This window comes from Diachasmimorpha longicaudata, chromosome 6 (genome assembly GCF_034640455.1).
Source record: "Diachasmimorpha longicaudata isolate KC_UGA_2023 chromosome 6, iyDiaLong2, whole genome shotgun sequence".
NCBI classification, from domain to species: domain Eukaryota; kingdom Metazoa; phylum Arthropoda; class Insecta; order Hymenoptera; family Braconidae; genus Diachasmimorpha; species Diachasmimorpha longicaudata.
In genome coordinates this window covers 4826190-4845954 of record NC_087230.1, presented here as the reverse complement: position 1 = coordinate 4845954, position 19765 = coordinate 4826190, and the positions used below count along the sequence as shown (strand labels likewise).

At 37.3% G+C, this 19765-nt stretch overlaps 2 protein-coding genes across 6 annotated transcripts in view; one reads left to right on the top strand and one right to left on the bottom strand.

The window, feature by feature from the left end:
- The window catches only part of LOC135163632 (uncharacterized), an 81565-nt gene extending 63702 nt beyond the window's left edge, over positions 1–17863 (top strand). The window contains exons 2-4 of one of the 4 annotated variants that reach the window (XR_010299157.1): positions 14679–15014; positions 16487–16585; positions 17182–17863. Coding sequence is in view for 1 of the 4 variants with exons in the window: in XM_064123227.1 (XP_063979297.1) it covers positions 16487–16585; positions 17182–17323 (241 nt within the window). In the remaining 3 variants the exon portion in view is untranslated. The remainder of the gene's footprint in view (positions 1–14678; positions 15015–16486; positions 16586–17181) is intronic. The other 3 variants (XR_010299158.1, XM_064123227.1, XR_010299156.1) reach the window with 3 other exon arrangements.
- Positions 1–19765, bottom strand: part of LOC135163625 (alpha-mannosidase 2) — an 87743-nt gene that overhangs the window by 32650 nt on the left and 35328 nt on the right. For both annotated transcript variants that reach the window (XM_064123216.1, XM_064123217.1), the window contains one exon: positions 3671–3763. In XM_064123216.1, the coding sequence (XP_063979286.1) occupies positions 3671–3763 (93 nt within the window). The remainder of the gene's footprint in view (positions 1–3670; positions 3764–19765) is intronic.

Genomic DNA, 19765 nt, shown 5'->3' with positions numbered 1-19765 from the left:
AGACAGTCTTCAGGATTAGGATCTGATCGCGATAAGCTCAGTACCTCTTTCTCAGACTTATCCCGGAGACCCTCATCCTTATCCCCAGAGCAAACGATGAAACAAAACCAGGATTTTATTTCACCAACAGAGAGGGAAATGCTTGAGAATAATTTTACCTTCCGAAACTCGAGTATTTAAATGGGTGAGAAGAAATTACAGAGTCGAAGTGGCAGACATGCTCACAGCATATGGAAGTAATTCCAGCTATTTTAATTTTGCTGGAGATTAGTGACTCTGTGCAGTTTTGTTTGACGTAGCATTTGTTCTTCTATTTTGTGGAATGAACCGAATAAAATAGAAAAGTTATCAGTGGAAAATGTTTTCAACTTTCGCAGCCACGAACTGATAACTGTGTCCACGCTGTGAAACAGGTATTTGTTTTGTGCACCGGGGGAGATTAAGAGATTCCTCCGTTTCTGGGTGAGAATGATGAAAATTCAATTGTTTCTCGTTGGTTTTATGGGTTTCCAAGAGATATTGGAGGGGCTCTGATATTTATTGGAAGCTAAGACACACGGAGTTAAAGGAAATACAGAATTACCTGCGACGACAGGATTTTCGCCTGAGATCCACACGATTAGTTCAGTGAAAACAAAACCAACACTAAAACCATTTTATGTCATTATTGGTATTATCGTTGTTATTATTTATTATTTATTACTCATTGAGGCATAGGGAAGTTGTTTGACGAAGTCTCAAGGTGGTGGGAAAATTTTCCTATTTTATTAACTGTCAAAAAGAATAATCAGATCTGAGAGAAAAAGCAGAAAATTAAGGTTTAAAATTTTAGTTTTAATTTTCTGGAGGATTTCTCAAAATTTTTTATATATTTAATTCACATTGAAAGTTCAATTCTTATCGTTATTGGAAATTCATAAATGTCTGGGAGAATGAGTGAGCCATAAGGTCTAATTTGATTCTTCTTAATTCCAATTCCATTGTTCCCTGAATATTAATGGAAAACCAGAAAATTCTGGGATTTCACAGAATTGTGAATGAAATCTGTGAAGTGAAATAATTCATCAAATCAATTGAATTGGGTTTGTGATCAATACCTTCACATACATTATTGAAAATGTCTTTTTCGGAAATGATTAGGTTCAGATAATGAATCAGCTGATCAGGAAAACCGGATATCTACCTGATGCAATACTAATCCGACTTCAGAACCACCTGAAGCAATTTCCACTCGGGAGTTAATTCCTTAATCTCAATGAGTAGTCGAGGAATGAATTTTCCAAGTGCGGAATAATCCCTAAAAATTCTATGGCCTCCGGTGAGCTGAGCGATTTTATTCTTTAATGTTAAGTTGCAGCGCAGCAATGAATTTTTAAAAGCGTCGAGAAACTTCCGACAAGTTCTTCTTTTTCAAAAAAAAGGGTCTAGCGATTTTATTTGTTCCGCATTGCGATAAAAAAACAGTTGTGAGAGAATTATTTTGGAAAAAAAATAGTTACGCTAAGGGCTGATGTGCTTGACCGAGGAGAATATCTTTTTGAAAGGTAGTATTTCTTGAAGGGACATATTTTCAAAAAGTCAATGTTCAGTGGCGTGCTTCCATTACCATGTATGTATATACTTTACTACACATTAATAATCTGCAATGGAAGACACACTGTCACACGCGCGCAGGCGCCCGTTCGGTCTCGTTACTATAAATAGGGCGTGAAAAATTGTTTTCAATCATAAATTTCCGGTTGATAATTCAAAATATTTTAATAGTTATAGCGAAAATAATAAAAACGATCGGGTGACAACCACTCGTGATCACTAGAGGGTTAAAATAATTGGGGAACAATCAACCCTCACGTGTGGTAGTGAATTTGTTCATTTCGTCTCGCACTCTCCCACGTTTCCACCATTTTTTTCAGAAGAGTGAGTTCTTCGATTACGATAATTCGCATTTCAGAATTTGGAAGGAATGAGTTTCCAACTTTTTTGATAATATAAGCAATTACTCATCAGTAATTTCATTTCCAGGCGGTGGTAATAACCGAGAAATCGATGTTTCCTTCGCTTGACGTCAAATTATCACGACAAATGCAATTTTGCACTTAATGTTTAATTGTTTGGAAATTCCCAAACATTCACAATCTGTGAAAATTAATTGTTGAAAAATATTTAGTTCGTAATTTCACTATTTCCTCTTAACTGTATTGCATGAATAATCACAAACTTTTAAAATTAGATGTTTGCCAGGGGAAAGTTATTTTCCGTTGCAGAGACGTTGATTAATTCCAAAGAAGTATAAAAGTTGTGTGACAATTTATCCAACATGGAACACGGTTAGAAGGAAATGGGCGGAGGAGGTGGAGGGAGGGAAAACTGAAGGACAGTTTTCGAATCTCCAGCCTTACTGCAACAAAAGACGAAACTCCTGAGTAAACTCGTAGAAATATTTATCGTTCCAGTTTCAGAGGGACAACGACATTGTCCCACAGCACTTTTATTCACCGGGTGTTTTTCTACTTGTTACATTGGATATAACTGTTGCAGCATGTGCAAAAGTCACTCCATTTTTCAAGAAACATTGAGATCTACAAGGGTACAAATACCTGCAACCAATGTAACGCGACATTAATTAAAAACTAGGGGTGAGAATTAAATTTGGGTGCGTTGCTACACGAACAGAAAAATGTCTAGTAAAATCTAGTAAAACGGTCGGATTATTCTTTGATTCGATCACTTAGGGGTTCAAATCTATCGTATATTCTGTTGGATAACGCCTCAACTATTTGATCCAAGTAATCAACGGCATTGCAACTAAGTATGAAGACGTACCGATTCTTAGCAAATAACCTTTATTATCTAGCAACCTAAGTACCTTAGTTCTCACATATTTTCAAAAAGGGAACACTTAAGTGCCCTCAGCCTCTATCTACTATTTCCCGAATAAATATCCTAATCCGAATTCTCCTATCTACAATTTCCTAAATAAACTTCATAAATGCATTTTTCCCCACTAACTGCCTGCAGCTGCCTAAACGTACTGCAGGACAGAACATCCTTTAGAAGATAAGCATTTTTGATAAATAATATAGACGCATGTAACACCCCGAGCATCATTACTCCTACCCTGACCACTCTAGAAGATACTTCTCTAGAATATAGTCCTCAGGTGTAGGGTGGATCCCTTTTGAAAAATTGTAAGACTTTCATTAAAATAAAAGGAGTTTTAGAAAGTGAACTATTTCAATCGCGGAATACAATTCCTTTGGATTCCCTGAATATTTCATCACATTTAAATAATTATTTGAATGTGTCGCATTCCCTCGACTCAGCAACTTATTGCGGGCAACATCAACGGAATCGTATGCAATTAGTATATTTCGATACAAGTGCAACGGGGTTGAAATGATCGTGAAGTTGGCGGCCCCAGGCGAAGCCGAGCAGAGATAGTACGCTCCCAAACATCTGTTGGAAAAATGGTCTATAAAGATTGTAGAGACCTTGAGACGTTAGGATGTGGTGGAAAGTTGAGAATCGATTTCGAGGTTCCGAGGTACTATAATGTCCCTAGATCGGGGCATTAAAAAATTGGAATATGAACGATTTAATTAATTGGTCATTGTAAGAAGCCGTGACATGTAATACAAATAAAACTGTCATCGCTGCGATGATGAATTACCTTGAGGGGAGGCCTTTTGGAATCCTTTCGCAGTTCGGTGTACCTAGCTTCAAAGCTGTCGTCCCAGTACTCCCGGCTTCTCATCCAAGACGGCTGTAATACAAAAGCAAGACACTAATTAATCATCTGGCAAATCTCATCAAATACTTGGGGTCCTAGCCCTCTCGGGACAATATCTCTGTAAGTGAATTCTGCAGGTGTTCTACTTTGTAATATACATGAGATAAGCACGAAAATTCCCATTGCGTCATGTGACATCGATTCTTCATTTATATTTCGAAATCTAGTGGAAATTCTTATATAGTAATTAATTTTGATTCTCGGTGAGTGAAAATTTATTTTGATAGACAACTAATTGAACTCTTCCAATTCAACGGACATTCGACGGAAATTCCCTCGTATGTGATCAGGAATGGACAAGGATTGAACCAGTGCTACCAGTTTTCGCCCAACACTCGGCCAACCATTGACCAATACTAGACTGTTGCTCATGTCCAGAGAATCTTACCAATGTTACTACATTTGCTCATCCACTAATCATTTTTACTTCTTCATCTGCACTTTTTTATAACTTTTATTTTCATAGAAATAAAATTTTCATAACCAAAGATAAAATTTAAAAATTATACTTCAATAACTTTGGTCTTCGAATTCCAGATATTTTCATTCAACTCCCATTGGCAATTTACAAATCTTCTTCAATGCTATTCAAAACTCATGTGCATTACTATGAAAGTATTGGAGAAGTGGAAGAAAAGTTTGGGCTCTTTTTTTAAAAGAACATATCAGAGACCTCTACTTCGAATGATTGAATAGTTTAATTTAATTTAAAAGCAGCATTACTATGTCTTGCCCTGTCTCGTACAGTCCTTAACTTCAAGACCATTAAGTCAACAAACTAATGAAGATGTAGGATCTGATTTTATTTCGTATGAACTGGATTTCGAGAACCTTCTAAGAGTGTCCGAAAATTTGTTATCCCCGACATTCCCATTTATGGAAGAGTTTTGAAAGCTTTCCGGGCCATTTGCGCCCCGGCAGTAACATCTAGTCTAGTGGTGCTTTCACCAGTGAATTTGATAATGGATTTGAAATACAGAGAAGTGGACAATAGCAACCGAAGCGGAAATTCGTCGTTGAGAATTACTAACAACTTTTCACGGCTATCTAATATTCCATTCGCCCGAGGGAGAATCGCCAATGGCGTTGAAACGGCCAAACTTCGGCCTGAAATCGGCCAAACATCGGTCTACCCTCGGCCTCGAATCAGGACATCACATCTCAGGTGCAGAAGGATAACGAGGATTGGAATTTGGGATTAGGAAGAAGGACTAAATCTGAGTGTTTCGAGGGTGAGGAACAAGTTTCATTAATTAGGCCCAATCAATGCCGATTCGACGTTATCAAACCAGTAACTAATGGATGGGCTATGGGTGACCGAGGCCGGACATCCAACTCCGCAATTCGGCTGTGGACACATTCTGGTCTGTTCAACTATTTCTCCACTAGTGGAGGGGTAGATAATGGTCCACCACTTATGCGTATACTGAGACTTGTCAGGACCATGAGGGTGAGATAATGAACTGTCAGAATCGATTTTCTGCACTTCAATGAGCTCCTGTGGGGGAGCGTTCAGTGCATGGGGAACGATTTTGGGTTTTTTCAACAATAAAAATCACGTTGGGAGGGAGAGGTTGTACAGTGTAATCCATGTTGACTATACACACTTTCAATGAGGGTAGAACATATTTGGTGAGATCACAGGTCTCTTTCTGACTTTCGACTGATGCACTTTCTCCTGTGTATCGATGGAAGCACAGGAGGAATACGAGTTATTCTATTATTGGTGAGAAAACTTGGCTTGTGGCACGTCAATATCACAGGACTGAGAAAAAATAGCGATGGAAAAGTCAAATATGTGTCAGAAAAGATTTGCAGTCAAAGTTTGTGGGACAATTTCCCGCATATGTTTGTCGGAAATAAATCTCCTTCGCAGAATTAGGGTAAACTATGCAACAGATAAACGGTTAGGGGAAATATAGTTGAACTAAAGTTTCTTTTCTAGTGAAAACTTAGCTTCAGGTATCATGTTCCTATGGTTTTCATTGCCAAATTATGGAATCTTCAATTTTCTTGCGTATCCCAATATTTCAATCTAAATGTTCATATTATCCTAATCTTCCTGAGCGTACGTTTCACAATTAAAATTACGCTGAATTCTCGAAACTTTAATTTACATTTTACTGAGAATTCCCACAGTGCACTTTCATACACCTTTTCCAGGGAATTCCTAACGATCATAAACACTACGACATTACGCATCCCCAACTTTTCTACGTCACAAGCCCCCAAACCTCCCCCTTCGCGAAGAAAAAATTTTTTGAAAAATTACGTGTCTGTTCCATATCAATTTTCAAGTTGTTTCAATTAGAGATCATCTTATCATCGTAAATACTATTGTGACCTGGTTATTTTAATGACGCCAGTAATTCACAAAGTTGTGAACGTAATCGCCTGATGGAACATGCGATATCTGGAGTATAACGGAAAGCGTTAGAAATTCGAGTATTCCATGAGAATGGGGAAATCACGTATATGATGAACTTTAACGACCGACCTCCCCCACGAGTTTTCCAGGAAATGATGGAGAACTCGGTCTCGTGAATATCGATTTTCACGTGTGGACACTGAAGAGAGAGTTATATGATGGAACGAATAAATTTGTTTGATCTTTATTCAATTTTAATTCTGCTCTTTGGGACGGTAGGGATGGGGGTGGGGAGGAGGTAATATAAATGAGTACGACACAGAGGAAAAAGTCGCGTGAAAAATTCTAGTCTTCAACATTAGAAATAAAGTGCAAACTGCGAAACTCCTGTAGTTTATTTGAAACGAAAAAAAAGTTGGACTGACGTAGAAAATTGTTAATGATGAGCTAAACTAAAGACTTTTCTCATTAAATGCCACTTTAAATACTGAATATTTCATCGCTTGATATATAGAATTAATTAAAGTACTAAATATTAATTTATTTTGTATCTAAGAACTCGAATACGTTAATGAGCGCAGGATATTTGAACAAGTGTTACTTATTACGAGATATAATATATGATAATGATATATTTATAGTTATTTCCATGTGGATGACTTTCTGTTCCTCCTCCATTTATCCCAAACACCTGCATAATTTCTTCCCCTCAATATTTTATCGCGAATGTTATGTTTGAAGTACGACTTCGACACGAATGAAAAAAACTCGGGAAAATTCTTCTATAAAATCCAACGGAAAAAGAACCCGCAAAATTTCACGATTTTTCTGTAATAATCCAAGATAATATTGATGTTCGTCTGATGAAAAATTTTTATATCAAATCGTACCGAGTTGAGAGCTTTTCTATTCGTAAATCCATGCAAAACTTGAGGTTAATAGCCAAGATTCCACCAACGAAGGCGGAAGTTTGGCTCGGTTCGCCGGCAACCTCGTCTTGCCCACAAATTGTCTTATTATGCCACTATGCGACATACCGAAGCTAAACGACACCAGTAAATCTGGATGGCATGAGTTACAGGAGCATCCTGATTTTCTCCTACTACTCGAATCAAACGTTATACTCCACATCGCCATAATCCATTCCAGTAAATCATTATTAAAGGACGCATAACGCATTGCTGCCCGTAAATCCGTTGGCGAAAGCATAAATACATTAAATCTAATGACGGGGTATGGAGGATTACACTATGGGAAAATTATTATTGATGTACATTATTATTGACATATTTTTGGATCAAGGATTTCACCTGTTTCAGCGGTGGAATTGCAGACTTTAGAATGTTATTTTTAAAGAATTGAAAATCCGAGGGAGGAAATGTTACTATAACAAAACACTCCTAGGTAGGAATTTTTTTTTAAATTCCATCAATTTTTCATTTAATCTCAAATGAAAAATAATAGACCTTCAAATTGTATAGTGCCGTTTAGTCAATTTCTCGAAACCACAGATCATTGATTACAAAATTACCGGTATTTATAGTATTTTTCATATGTGAGTAAAACACATTCCACTATTCGGTCATATTGCATCTCAATTCTAGTGCCCGGCACAGTAATTTTTCACAGACTTTTCTCTCCATCTACGGAACAGTTGAAAATTTTTCCACGGAACGTACCATACTTTTTTCTAAATGTTCTGGACTTTTTCCGGAAAGTTCTCTGAAAAAGCGCAAAATTGTTCCGTAATTTTTACCGAATATTGTTTTGACTGGTACATTACGGTACAGGCACGTAATTTTTCAAGAATTTTTCTCTCCATGTTGACCAAGCGATTCCGAATTCAAGTTTTAAGGATGTTCTACATTGTTTACGTCAAAATTCATTTTGTTTATTATCTTGCTGATAAACTCAGGATGAGACAACGTGAAAAAATAAAATATGTGACACTCGATTTTATTTAACACAAAAAAATTGCTCCACAGGTAGTTGTACCCACGAACTTTCAATTATTAACATGAGAATCTGTATAATACTGATCATTTAGCCGGAGATTTTAATGATTTGAAATTTAAATAAGTTATTTTTAACTCAAAATTAACGGCCACACGAAAACTGTCAGTAAACGCTGTCAATTCTCCTGGATATCAAATATTATGATTATAGTATTGAAATGGAGTCATATATATGAAGAAGGAGAAATATGATGTAATTCTGACTAATTGACGATAGAGTGATTGATTCAATAATTGAATTTCGCAGAATGGCACTGACAGTAATTTAGAACGCACGGGATAATTGAGAGCCCCGTAGAATATAATCCTACAGCATTGAATATCCAGAGATATCAATGAAATGACAGCAGAGATGCTTGTGTGAATGATACATGGTAATTCTAATTTTACGTGTTCACTTAATATCGTCAAAGTGATCAACATGCTATACGTAAAATTGAATGGTATAGAATCTCCAACCATAAAGGGACTACAGAAAGGCAGTAGGAATTAATTATGTGCATAGATGATTCATAACTTCAAAGTGCCATATTCAATCATATTTTCAGGTATTAATTGGAGAGCTGTCGTTAAACTTCGATGAAAATCTATGGGTCTGACGAACGTTGTGAGAGGTCCATTTGTGAATTTCCCTTTCATTTCAGCCATTAAATTTCAAACGATCCTTCAAAATTCAAGAGTATTGTCGATATTTTTTTGAACTACCCAATGTCCATGAGTTATTGCAATGTACCATAAAAAATCGTACTCTTCTCGGAGGGTCTTCGGGATTTTTAGCAACGAACATTTCCACTAAAGTTTTAAGGACTTTTTTCATTCAAAATTTCTAATTCTGAGGATCACCGCACGGCAATTCCAGTTTTTACTTTTGAAGGAATGCATTTTAATCGATTTCTTTTCGATATGCTAATTTTTGTTGGAAATGCTGACACATCAGAACTGGTTTTTTATAATCATATTTGAAAATCTTTTCTGTTCATGTTCACGCAAAAAATATAGAGGATCAAGTCTTTTCACTGAACGTTCCTGAAGATTCACTGAAGCATTGCGTAACTATTCCGTAATTTTGACCGAATATTGTTTTGTCCGGCAGATTACGAACCAGATTCCCAACTTTTATATAATCACCCAATAAAAATTATCAGATTCATCTCTCCATTTCTCTAATCCCCTCAATTCCAATATCCTCCTTTTCCCTCTCCATCATCACTAATTGTCGCCTAAAATCAACCCCCCAATTACCCCTCCATTAATGATCAAAATCATTCAATTAACCACCCGAGTTGAACTACACCGTCTTCGCCATCATCATCGAAGGCCGCCACCGAAGGGCTTCCCGCCCAGAACGGCAATTCAATCGGCATTAGCCGTCTCCCCAGACAGTCCCCTCGACTCCTGGTTCCTTCACCCCAGCGAAAGACGTGGAATCGCACCGCGTCCAAAACCGTACGACAGGGGCAAAGGAGAAAGGGAGATGGAGGGCCCGGGTGGTGGAGAGGTGCAGCATAGTGGCACTATGATTTATAGTCTGGTGCAATGTCGACGGGTAACGCCGGAAAATGTATGGAAATGCATTCCACCGCACCGCGGGGTAGATCAAACTGCCAGTGTACGCTAGAATAGAGGAAAGAGTGAGTGAGGGTGAGTGGGGTGAGTTGTACTGGATGGATAGTGTGTGTTGGGAAAAAAAATGAGAAAATGAGAGGTGTGAAAAAAAAAAAAAGGGTAACGTTCTCTCTGTAGCGTGTAAACGGCCCTCTCGCGAATCCTCACTAAGGCATTAAAACCCAAAGATCCCTTCCGTCTATTCCACCTTTATTCCTTTATTTTTTATTGAGGGCTTTGAACTTGAGTGCTCAGTGGGGACACTTTCATCGGGCTATTCGTGAATACCATTATTATTTTTTCCCTTCCACTCGTTTTTTACAACGTTTTTCTTTTTATTTTACTCACTCGTTTTTCATAAATTTAGAATTGGGTTATATGCACCGGACGCATAAGAATTTTATGGTTACACTAAAGTTTTTTTTAGCTGTTGAGAGAAATGGTTCGTTTACTATTGCAACTTTCACGTGGAATGGACGAAAACTGTTCAGGGTAGCTACCATTCGCAGGAAAATTTTCTATTCAAAATGGCGGTATTACGTTCTTTCAGTTCTACTTCCTTTTGCACGTGTAGATTTACATTTTTCCTTTGAAAAATTTATTATTCTCTCACTGGGAGAAACTGTTTGTTCGCTTCTCATTGAATTGGAGATTTCGTTCTCATTGCAATAATGCAATTATCATTACAAGAATTTGTTCTGTTTTATTTTCTTTTGGGGTTTTAGGAGCCTCTCAGGGAATAGAGTTTATTAGTTATTCGAAAATCGAATCAGCAGTAAGTTACGTGAAGATCTAGCGATAGCGTCATTGATCCCTGCGAGTCCATTATTTATTATTGAGAAATCGTTAATGAAAATGGTGTACGTACATTGGTACACACATACACACACGCAAATTCCTTGGAAAATGGGGTATGAAGACTAGAGACTATGGATTGAATAATTTCGGGGTGTGTGGAAAAAATTATCACCTTTTTTTTGGTACAAGAATGTTTACATTAGATTTTTTGTTATTTCCTGTTTCTCTACTCCACGAGAATGGCCACTAGTTGTGCCAATGGCAGAGGTGGAGATGAGGCATTTAACAACGAAACTCGGCATCGGGGGTACTTCACTGCGACTATTCGAGGGCGTGGAAGTGGCTATAGTGAGGAACCTTAAAAAGATATTGCCGTGGCTTTACGGGTAAAGGCACTCGATCTGCGGGGAAATCCAGGCAACATTGCTGTATAAAGATTTTGATAATTAGGTTTTAGCGTTTGCAAATTTATCATCAAAGTTATATCAGTACTTGTCCTTTGTCCAAACAACTACATAAATTTTAAACAAATACTTATTTCGAATATTTGGTCCCTAGCACTTGATAGTGCGAATAAAAAGGTCCCTAAAAACATTTTCAGAGATGTCAAGGACTTTTTCCAAAAAGTGGACTCTCTATCCCTTTCTATAGTCCCTTTTTCAATTGTGGACACATGACGACAAGCGTACCACACACACATTTAGAATATCTTTAACAATATGATTTAAAAAAACAGTTCACGTGTCTAAGCACATTTGAACGATGAAATAATTTCCCGTACATTTGTATTTCCATCCCTTAATGGAGTCGTATCTGCACCCTGAATAGTGATTTTATTACGTTGTTGCATACGTTCTGTTTTGCATGTGCCAGCGTCTCGATTTCCGTGAAAAAATGCTGCCTGAGGTATTTGTGTAAATGCAGTCCTCTACGAAATAACAGTTTTGGTGTATGACCATTTTAAAAGTGAAAGACCAAGTTGAGGTGGAACATTTTATAGTTTTCATGCACAAGAATGATTTAATTGGACGTAAAAGAAGGAATAAACTGCATTTCATTTCCAAATAATTCGTAATTAGTGAGACACAGTCCGAGTACTCATGCATATCCGAGAACTACCACCTTCACGACAGTTTACGTCTCCATCTACAACTCCCAGCTTTTCCATGAAAATGAAGTATTATTATATGGAACATAACGACTTCACGAATCTCCCGTAGAACTAAAACATGTTCCTAAATCCATTTTCGAAACACTACCTCGAATTTTCCGAGAGCTTCCACAATTTCCTCGAAAGGATGAAAATTAATGGTCCATTCCAGGGTGAAAGTTTAGTGTACAGCGCGATTACATACCTCTATTAACAAAATTACAGTTTAATTTAAAAAATTATCAAAAATTTCACTTTTACCTAGTCCCTGGAGATACGAAACTCCCTCACTCCCTTCAGAAAACGTCAGTACGCTTTCAGCTATTTTCTTTAAAAATGTATCGATCGAGTGATGCCTTTTGGCTTGAGAGCACTTGAAGACGTGCTATCCATGTTCAAAAACTTTACTGACTTTACCAACGACCTTCAATACATTCTGACATTTGTGATGTGGAACTATCGACAGAACTCTGAAACTTCCATCAACATCGACCCCTCTCCTCATCCCCATCTATCGTCGGAGTGGGTCTCAAACTGAGAGTGAATCCATACCGAAGTGGTGCAATAACCCTGGAGTTGGGTTCGGCACCGTCAACAACGAAATTCGATACTGAAATGGAAGGGCAATAAAGAAAAGGGAATTTGTATGAAGCCGGACATTTCATACTACTCAAAGCCTGTGTGTGCTGAAGGGATACCTATCAAGATTCCAACCCTTCAAAGTCACGAAGACCAATAAAGACGAGAACACCTGAAAAGCACATGAAAGATTCAAACTTCATGCGATATTCAAATGAAGGCAATTTCATTTATTTATTCGTCTCTTTGTAAATTCTCGTGGGATTTGATTATTGTTTGGCCCTTCGTGTATCAATGAAATGGCGTTAAAAATCGTCCAGCTTTCCCTATTCCCTCAAGGGCAGATGCAAATGAATACTGAATAATGAATAACGACTTTTGTCAAATGTCTGTCAAACTTATTTTTATCGATTTTTTAAAACTCGACGTCATAAAGAGGGCAATCGTATGGTCTTGATTATACTTTAGATAATTAATTCCAGGACTTCGTATTGATATCCCATCACAAACAAAGATAATTCGGAAATTTGGAAAATAATACTACATTGAAGTCAGCAAATGAAAATGAAAAGTCCAATTTTTTTGTATTAACACGAAGCCATACATTCGCTATTTGGCAAACTCCACTAGGAAGACATCAAACTTGAGACCCTTCAAAGTCACGAAGGCCAATAAAAAGTAAACACCTCAGAAGCCCATGAAAGATTCAAACTTCGTGCACCATTTAAATGAAACAATTTCATTTATTTATTCAGCATTCTTCAAGTTATTACAGGAGACCCTGGGGTTCTCGGGCTCTGTATAACTTCTCATGGATTTTTTTTCTTTCTTCTTCCCACCCCCTGTCCCAAGCTCGTAAGTCACCCCCTGGGGATTTGCGAGGTAAGCCCCTCAGGGCTAGTTCCGTTCTGCCCCTTCTTCACCTTTGGTTTGATATCCACCAGAGAGAGAGCCCCAGTTACCTCGTTTCGGTCAATCCAACCAGTGGTTGCTGGTCACTTCGGGTGCAGATAGAATTGTTAATGACAACAGCGGAGAGAGAAATGGAACCGAGGTTGTTGGAGAAGCTATGGAGCTTCTGGTGTTTCGGGCGCTCCCAGATTAGTGTTTGGTTCAGTAAGCAAACTGTATAAGCTCTTGCTTTCGGGGCTTCCTTCTTTGGCGGATCGTTCGATGACTACTCGATGATAAGTCGATTGCCAATCGACTTGAGCACTTGGTCACAGTCGATTTAACCAAAAATTACGGAACTTTCAGGAAAAATTCTCTGACAGTTCCGTAAAATTTCCGACAGCGGTATTTCGCTCCGGAAGTACGGAAAAGATACGTAATTTTTCTTGAATGTTCCTCTCTGTGAAGGTAATGATCGTGCTTGACAACATACAAGTAGAGTCGATCGATAGGTCATGCGAGTCTTCCAAAAACCATAACCTTACAAGAGTGTTTTCATAATAACGCATTGAGTAGGTGATGATCAATCAGTTGATGGTCGATGGACAGTTGATTGCAACTCGATCGCCAATCAATGATTGATAGTTAATCGACTGCTAGGTGATCCTGAGTCGGCCAATTAAACAGAGATTGACTAGTACTTTATCAGGTCGACTAGTAATTTATGAAATTGACTAGTAGTTTTTCAGTTCGACTAGTGTTTTATCAGATTGACTAGGACTTTATCAGGTGGACTAGGACTTGATCAGGTCAACTAAATTCATCTTAACAATTTCCCCATCCAAAAGTTCGCCCTAGTTATCATGAAATTGCAGAAAGCGTGTCATTGAAGTCAATTCCATTTTACCTTATAATTAATTATAATAAATACAATACCACTATCGAGTTCTGTTAAATATCTCATTTACGAGAATAATTATCACATGAATTTAAAGAAAAATTACATCCACCGGATGTTATCTCTGTTCGCACAACTATGAATGAAAATTGAATTAAAAGGGATTAAAACAGATGAAGCTTCGGATAAATTAACCTGAAACTACAACCGTTTTGGGTGAGCTTGAGGCTCAACGGCTTCACATTTCACCCGTTCTCCCGTTTGTTATGCGTTAGAGTTAACAATAAATGGAAAATGGCCTTGCCCAATTCCCCCCAGGATATTCTATAACTCTATAATGGTCGTTCTGTATTACATAATGCAAACCACGGGACCCGGTCCTTTGTTTTCTCAATGATAATTTAATATCTAACTTTCACGTTTTAGCAGTGTAAACGTTTCATAATGCGTAGGGTACACTCGGCGAAGGGTTGGAGTTTTATCGATGTTATCGTTGGTGACGTTGTTTTATATGGACTGAAGTTGGCGGGAGGAACGCCATTAAAAGGGTTATTAAGATTAATGTTTTTATGTTTTTTTTTCAGCGTTTACGGGGAGGGAGCAGAATGAATTGTCTTCTGATGATTAACGCGCCCTTGAGGAATGATCGTCATCCGATTTTTATTTGTGCAGGAGAGGAGAAAATTTTGTTTTCAATTCTCTCTCTCACGTAAAATCTTGCAATAGAAAGTTGCAACAACCAACAAAATAGTATTTCTTCTTCAACAATACAAAATGTTCGAGTTCTGTGGTACAATGACGAAGCAATGAGACGTGGAAAGCACTGAATGATTGAATGAGAATACTACGAGACGTAAAAATGAATTGAAAAGAATTGAGTACAGAAAATGGGCAATTGAACAAAAGGTGCAAGAGTATTGGTACGTTCGGAAATTGTGGGAATAAGAGAAAAATATTCAGGGTAGGATATCAGGAATGGTAAAAAGAGCATATAATCTGGGCGAGCAAATAGGGATTTTGATTAGCAGCTGCATGTTGAACCGAATTGGCCTGATATTTATTCGGTGGAATCGTGCGTTCCTAATTTCCGCTTGCCAACTCGAAATCCAATAATACACGATCCCCGGTGAACCTTGTTAATTACCTGGTGAATTCGAGCCAATTTTATCTGCAATATTGTAATGTTTTTATGGGACATTGGTTTCAATGAGAAATATGAGAGTAATTCCATTTTACATTATATATTATGCAGAGAGGAAAGAGCTTTCGTGCATTTAAGATAACAAATTATCTGAAAATAACATCCACCATTTTAATCAACATTTTATCTGCTTTTGGGAAAACGAAAAATCGATAGGAAATTAGCGAAATGAATTAAATAAGATGGAGTTTGAAAAGACGAAATTGCTCGAACGTTTCCAATGACATGAATATCTCATGCATTGGAAAGTATTTCCAAGACTGGAGATGTTGAGAAAATAACGAGAAATGATTTGCTCAATTATCTCTGAATCATTGATTCATTCAGATATATTTATCATTCAGGATTTGGGAGACCTGATGTAATACGTCCGGTGTGGATCGATACCGAAGTCTCTAAGTTTAAATGCTTCATTCTATTCATGTTTAATCATATCAATTATGGTATTAGAGAGGTGTCTGATCATTGTTGATCAATTCCCATAAAAAACTGTCGCACTTAGTTTACATTCCTTCCAACCACCTAAACCTGTCTGCCAACCTGATCATAACATTAAAAGATCTCGGTGAATTTTCACTTGAGTTGGCTTCACAAATTATATGCAAATTAAAAACCTTTGACCTATTTTCTCGTGCAGAGTGACAGGCACGAATCAAATAAATTGAATCCGACGAAATTTTCAGTACTGGCAGTTTATACTCAACATTATGCACCCATTTACCTTCACCCTTCTCCTCTTTTGCTTTGTCGTTTCTGACACTTTGGGATTTTCACTCTTTTGCACTCTGTGCTCACCTCAAAGCATCACTTCCAGCAACTACAGGAATAAGAGGCAGAAGTGAACACGTGAGAGTGAGTGAAATAAAGTGCATTCACTTTTTTTTTCATCTCATTTTTTTCTGCTTCTTTTACATCTCTCCAGCTGAGTCTATTTTTCTTTATTTTTCTCTCTCTGTTAGAAGAAGAATGAGAGAACCGAGAAGTAAAAATGAGAGGTGGAATCCTCTCTATCTCTATCTACTCTCGGGTATGCCTTTTAGCACTGAATTCTACTTGGGCGGTACATAATTTTTTTTTCTACGAAGGAAAAAGTGATAAACCGTATGTTCTGAATAGAGACTCTGGAGAAGAGATAAGGGAAACTTGGGGAAACCTTTCTCGGACTCATTTACATTATTTGTGTTATTTTAGGTTGAACAAATCCGAGTGGAATGAAAAACGGTCTAGATATGAGCCGGCAGAAAAAGTTTTTTATATTTTGAAAACATGGAGTACTGTTGTAATAAAAGGGTACGTGTTATATTTCCAAAGACGTATCGCGATTCCGAATAAATTCAGCTCGAGGATATAATTGCAAGAAAACTAAACATTTTAGTCAATTACTGTTCGCGTTATGATCAATATACAATAGAAAAATTGACAATAACTCAATAAATTGTTAAATACTCAGGCATATTAACCACACTGAGGAAAAAATTATTTTTAACAAATATTCATTTACTTCAGAAAAGTAATTATTTTTTCAATGCTTCATTTCTGAACTCGAGTAATTTCCTGACAATTTTGTTCTAGAATATGATCATGTTAATTATAACGTTAAGTATATAAATAATTCATCGAAATTCTTCCCTCAAGAAAATCAGAACTTTAGTAAAATCAAATAATTATCAATGGGGTTGGTTCAAGATGACGTACAAAATATTCATCCTCTAGAGTAATATGATTATCATAATTTAAACCTAAGTCGATCCCATCGGGAGTAACTATACCGAAGAAATAGAATTTTGTTAAAATAAATACGTCTGAGAAGTCAATGGATATTTAGCAAAAATAATTTTTTGTCTCCGTGCAATTCTCCGATTCAAAATGACATTTAAAATTTTTAGGAAATCCATTTCGACTGATGACACTTGTCGTAGCTACAAAGAACCGGTAGCACTACCGAGAGGTCATCTGGAAGAGATTATGTCATCGACGATCAACACTCGGAACATTACAGCATTCGTGTTCCATATCAATTTAGATTAATGGATAAGGAACTGATCACGCCTGGTAACCCTTAATGAGTCAACATTTTATGAAATCTGATTTGATTACTGTCCATCTAACCTGAGCACAAACTTCGGCGTTCTATATCTCAGGATTACCATTGAATCTCCAGGTTTTTTATTTTTGGTCAGAAATAAAGGATGACGGTATGTGCCGTTGTGAAATCGCGTGATATCCTGCAATCTTTCAAATAAAACACATGTACGAGGAATTGTGAGTATATGGAAAAGGAGAAGGGAATGGCCATTCATTGCTGCATTTGAAAAGTCGACGTGCCACGCGAGTTATATATGGCACGCGAACGCATCTCGATTCACCATCTCCGGAACGGAAGGAAAATAGGTGGCATCGAGAAATTTTATTATTCTTCGATTAATTATTCGAACGTCAGTGATAAATGTAGATGGAACGGTTTTAAATGTTTCAATTCCATGTTCAGCTACTGGCGATCAAGTGTCATGAATTAACGAAATTCTGATAATTTCAGAAATTTCACTATTTCATTACAAACGAGAGTTGGTAAGAAATGATATTAATCTGTATATCAGTATTTAACTATGTTCCTTCGAATTATTTACAGAAAGAATAAATGTTACATAAACGAATCGACGTAGAAGGCTGCAGAATGTTTCCACTCAGTTTACATAAACAAAAAAAGTATATTTTACAACTTCGTCCGGTTTCAAGATCCATCAGTATGATATTACAGCTAATTACCCGATTATCTCAGTAAATATCCATCTGTTACTGCGTCTAACCTTCTTTAGACTGATATTAGAAATATATGTAGGATCGTGTATAAAGCTGTGTGTGTGTGTGTGTGTGTAGATGGACTGACGTAGCGGAAAACCCAAAACCAGAAAAAGAGTGTTTAGGGCGGTGGGCCCAGAAAAGCAATAAACCAAGGAGACTTTGAGATGCTGGGCAGTACAAATGGACGTGAGGTGTACACGTGCTTTTAGTGGATAGAGAATGAATGCGAGAGAGAAAGAGAGAGAACTATAGGGTCCAGGGTATGGAGATGGAGGTATGGAGGACTTGAAGACTAGTCGCTAAAGAGTAGTTTAAGAGTGAAGCACGTGTAGTTCTTTGTTAATATAATAAACTAGATTTATCCGACAATAATCTTCTCTTTTTTATCTAATTCCTACATATATTTTACAACGTCCTCGCGTTTCAAGATACATCACTATGATGACTCTGTTCAAAACCATGTTTGAATTTTATATCTTAATTTGAATTTTCCCGCGACCCGCCATTCATCAAGTGACAGGAATCCACCAATAACGAAAGAGCGATACGTCGCCTATTTCAAAACACGTCTTTATATTCAAAAACTAAAGGAACCAGCACATTAGCCATCTGATTCTCTAACTGTTCATTATTGATAATCATCTTGTGCACATCATATCAGGCAAATTATCTGTGCATTTACGAAAAAAAATTAATCGAACAGTATCATATTTATTATATTTCAATCAAATGCCTTAGCTAATGCCTGAATCTCAGTTGTGTATAAAGCACCAAATTAATTAAATTAATCTTTAATCTTTTTCCTATCATATCTTCATGTTTCAAGCCCTTTAAATATTTATAGACCGTTTTCCAAGAGATGTCTGTAGGTGTGTATCAACATATATACTTAAAGGTTCGTTAACGATTTTTTAATAATAAATGGCCGCAACAGGTCCCACTCAGTTCAACACATCGCTACCAACTGTTCTGTTTCGATGGAAGTACTATCATCAGTAATTTCCAAAGATATCTCTCGAAGTCAGAAATGCGCCACTGCCAATTACAGATATTCTGATAAATCCTGGATATCATCGAAAATTAATGTCAGGTTTTTCAAAATCAACGACACGTCCTGACCAAAAAATTCTTTTTCCCCATCTCTATCTCTCTCTCTATCTCCCCGATTCAGTCAACAATCAGCCCAATTAAATACCTCCCCTTAAAAAATTAAACTGACACATCCTCTCACTCCCCACAATTTCAACTCATTCAACCAACAATTTCATCCGTCTCGTCTGACCAAATCCCGTAATTGACTACTGTTTAAAACCAGATAAATTACCAAACAGTTCGTCACTCGAGCGAGAAATCAAAGGATACACGTACATGTCAACCAAAATGACATCGACTGTAGGCAAGTCAATGCACCCGACTGTGGAGTGCAGACGATGTTGGTCGCGTGGAGAAGAGCGAGGTGGTGCAGGAATGGGTAAAGAGGGGGGTGAGAGGGTTTGAGCAATAGAGGTGAAAACAAAGTTATGTGAATACCAATGGGGGTAATTGAATTTGGTTGGAACGTTGTCGATCGTCGGATCCTGGGGATATTCGTAGAGTATTGGCGTTGATGAACCGATTTATCGGACGGTGAGCTTTCGACAGTCTGTTTCAATATCACTGAGGGTGGAG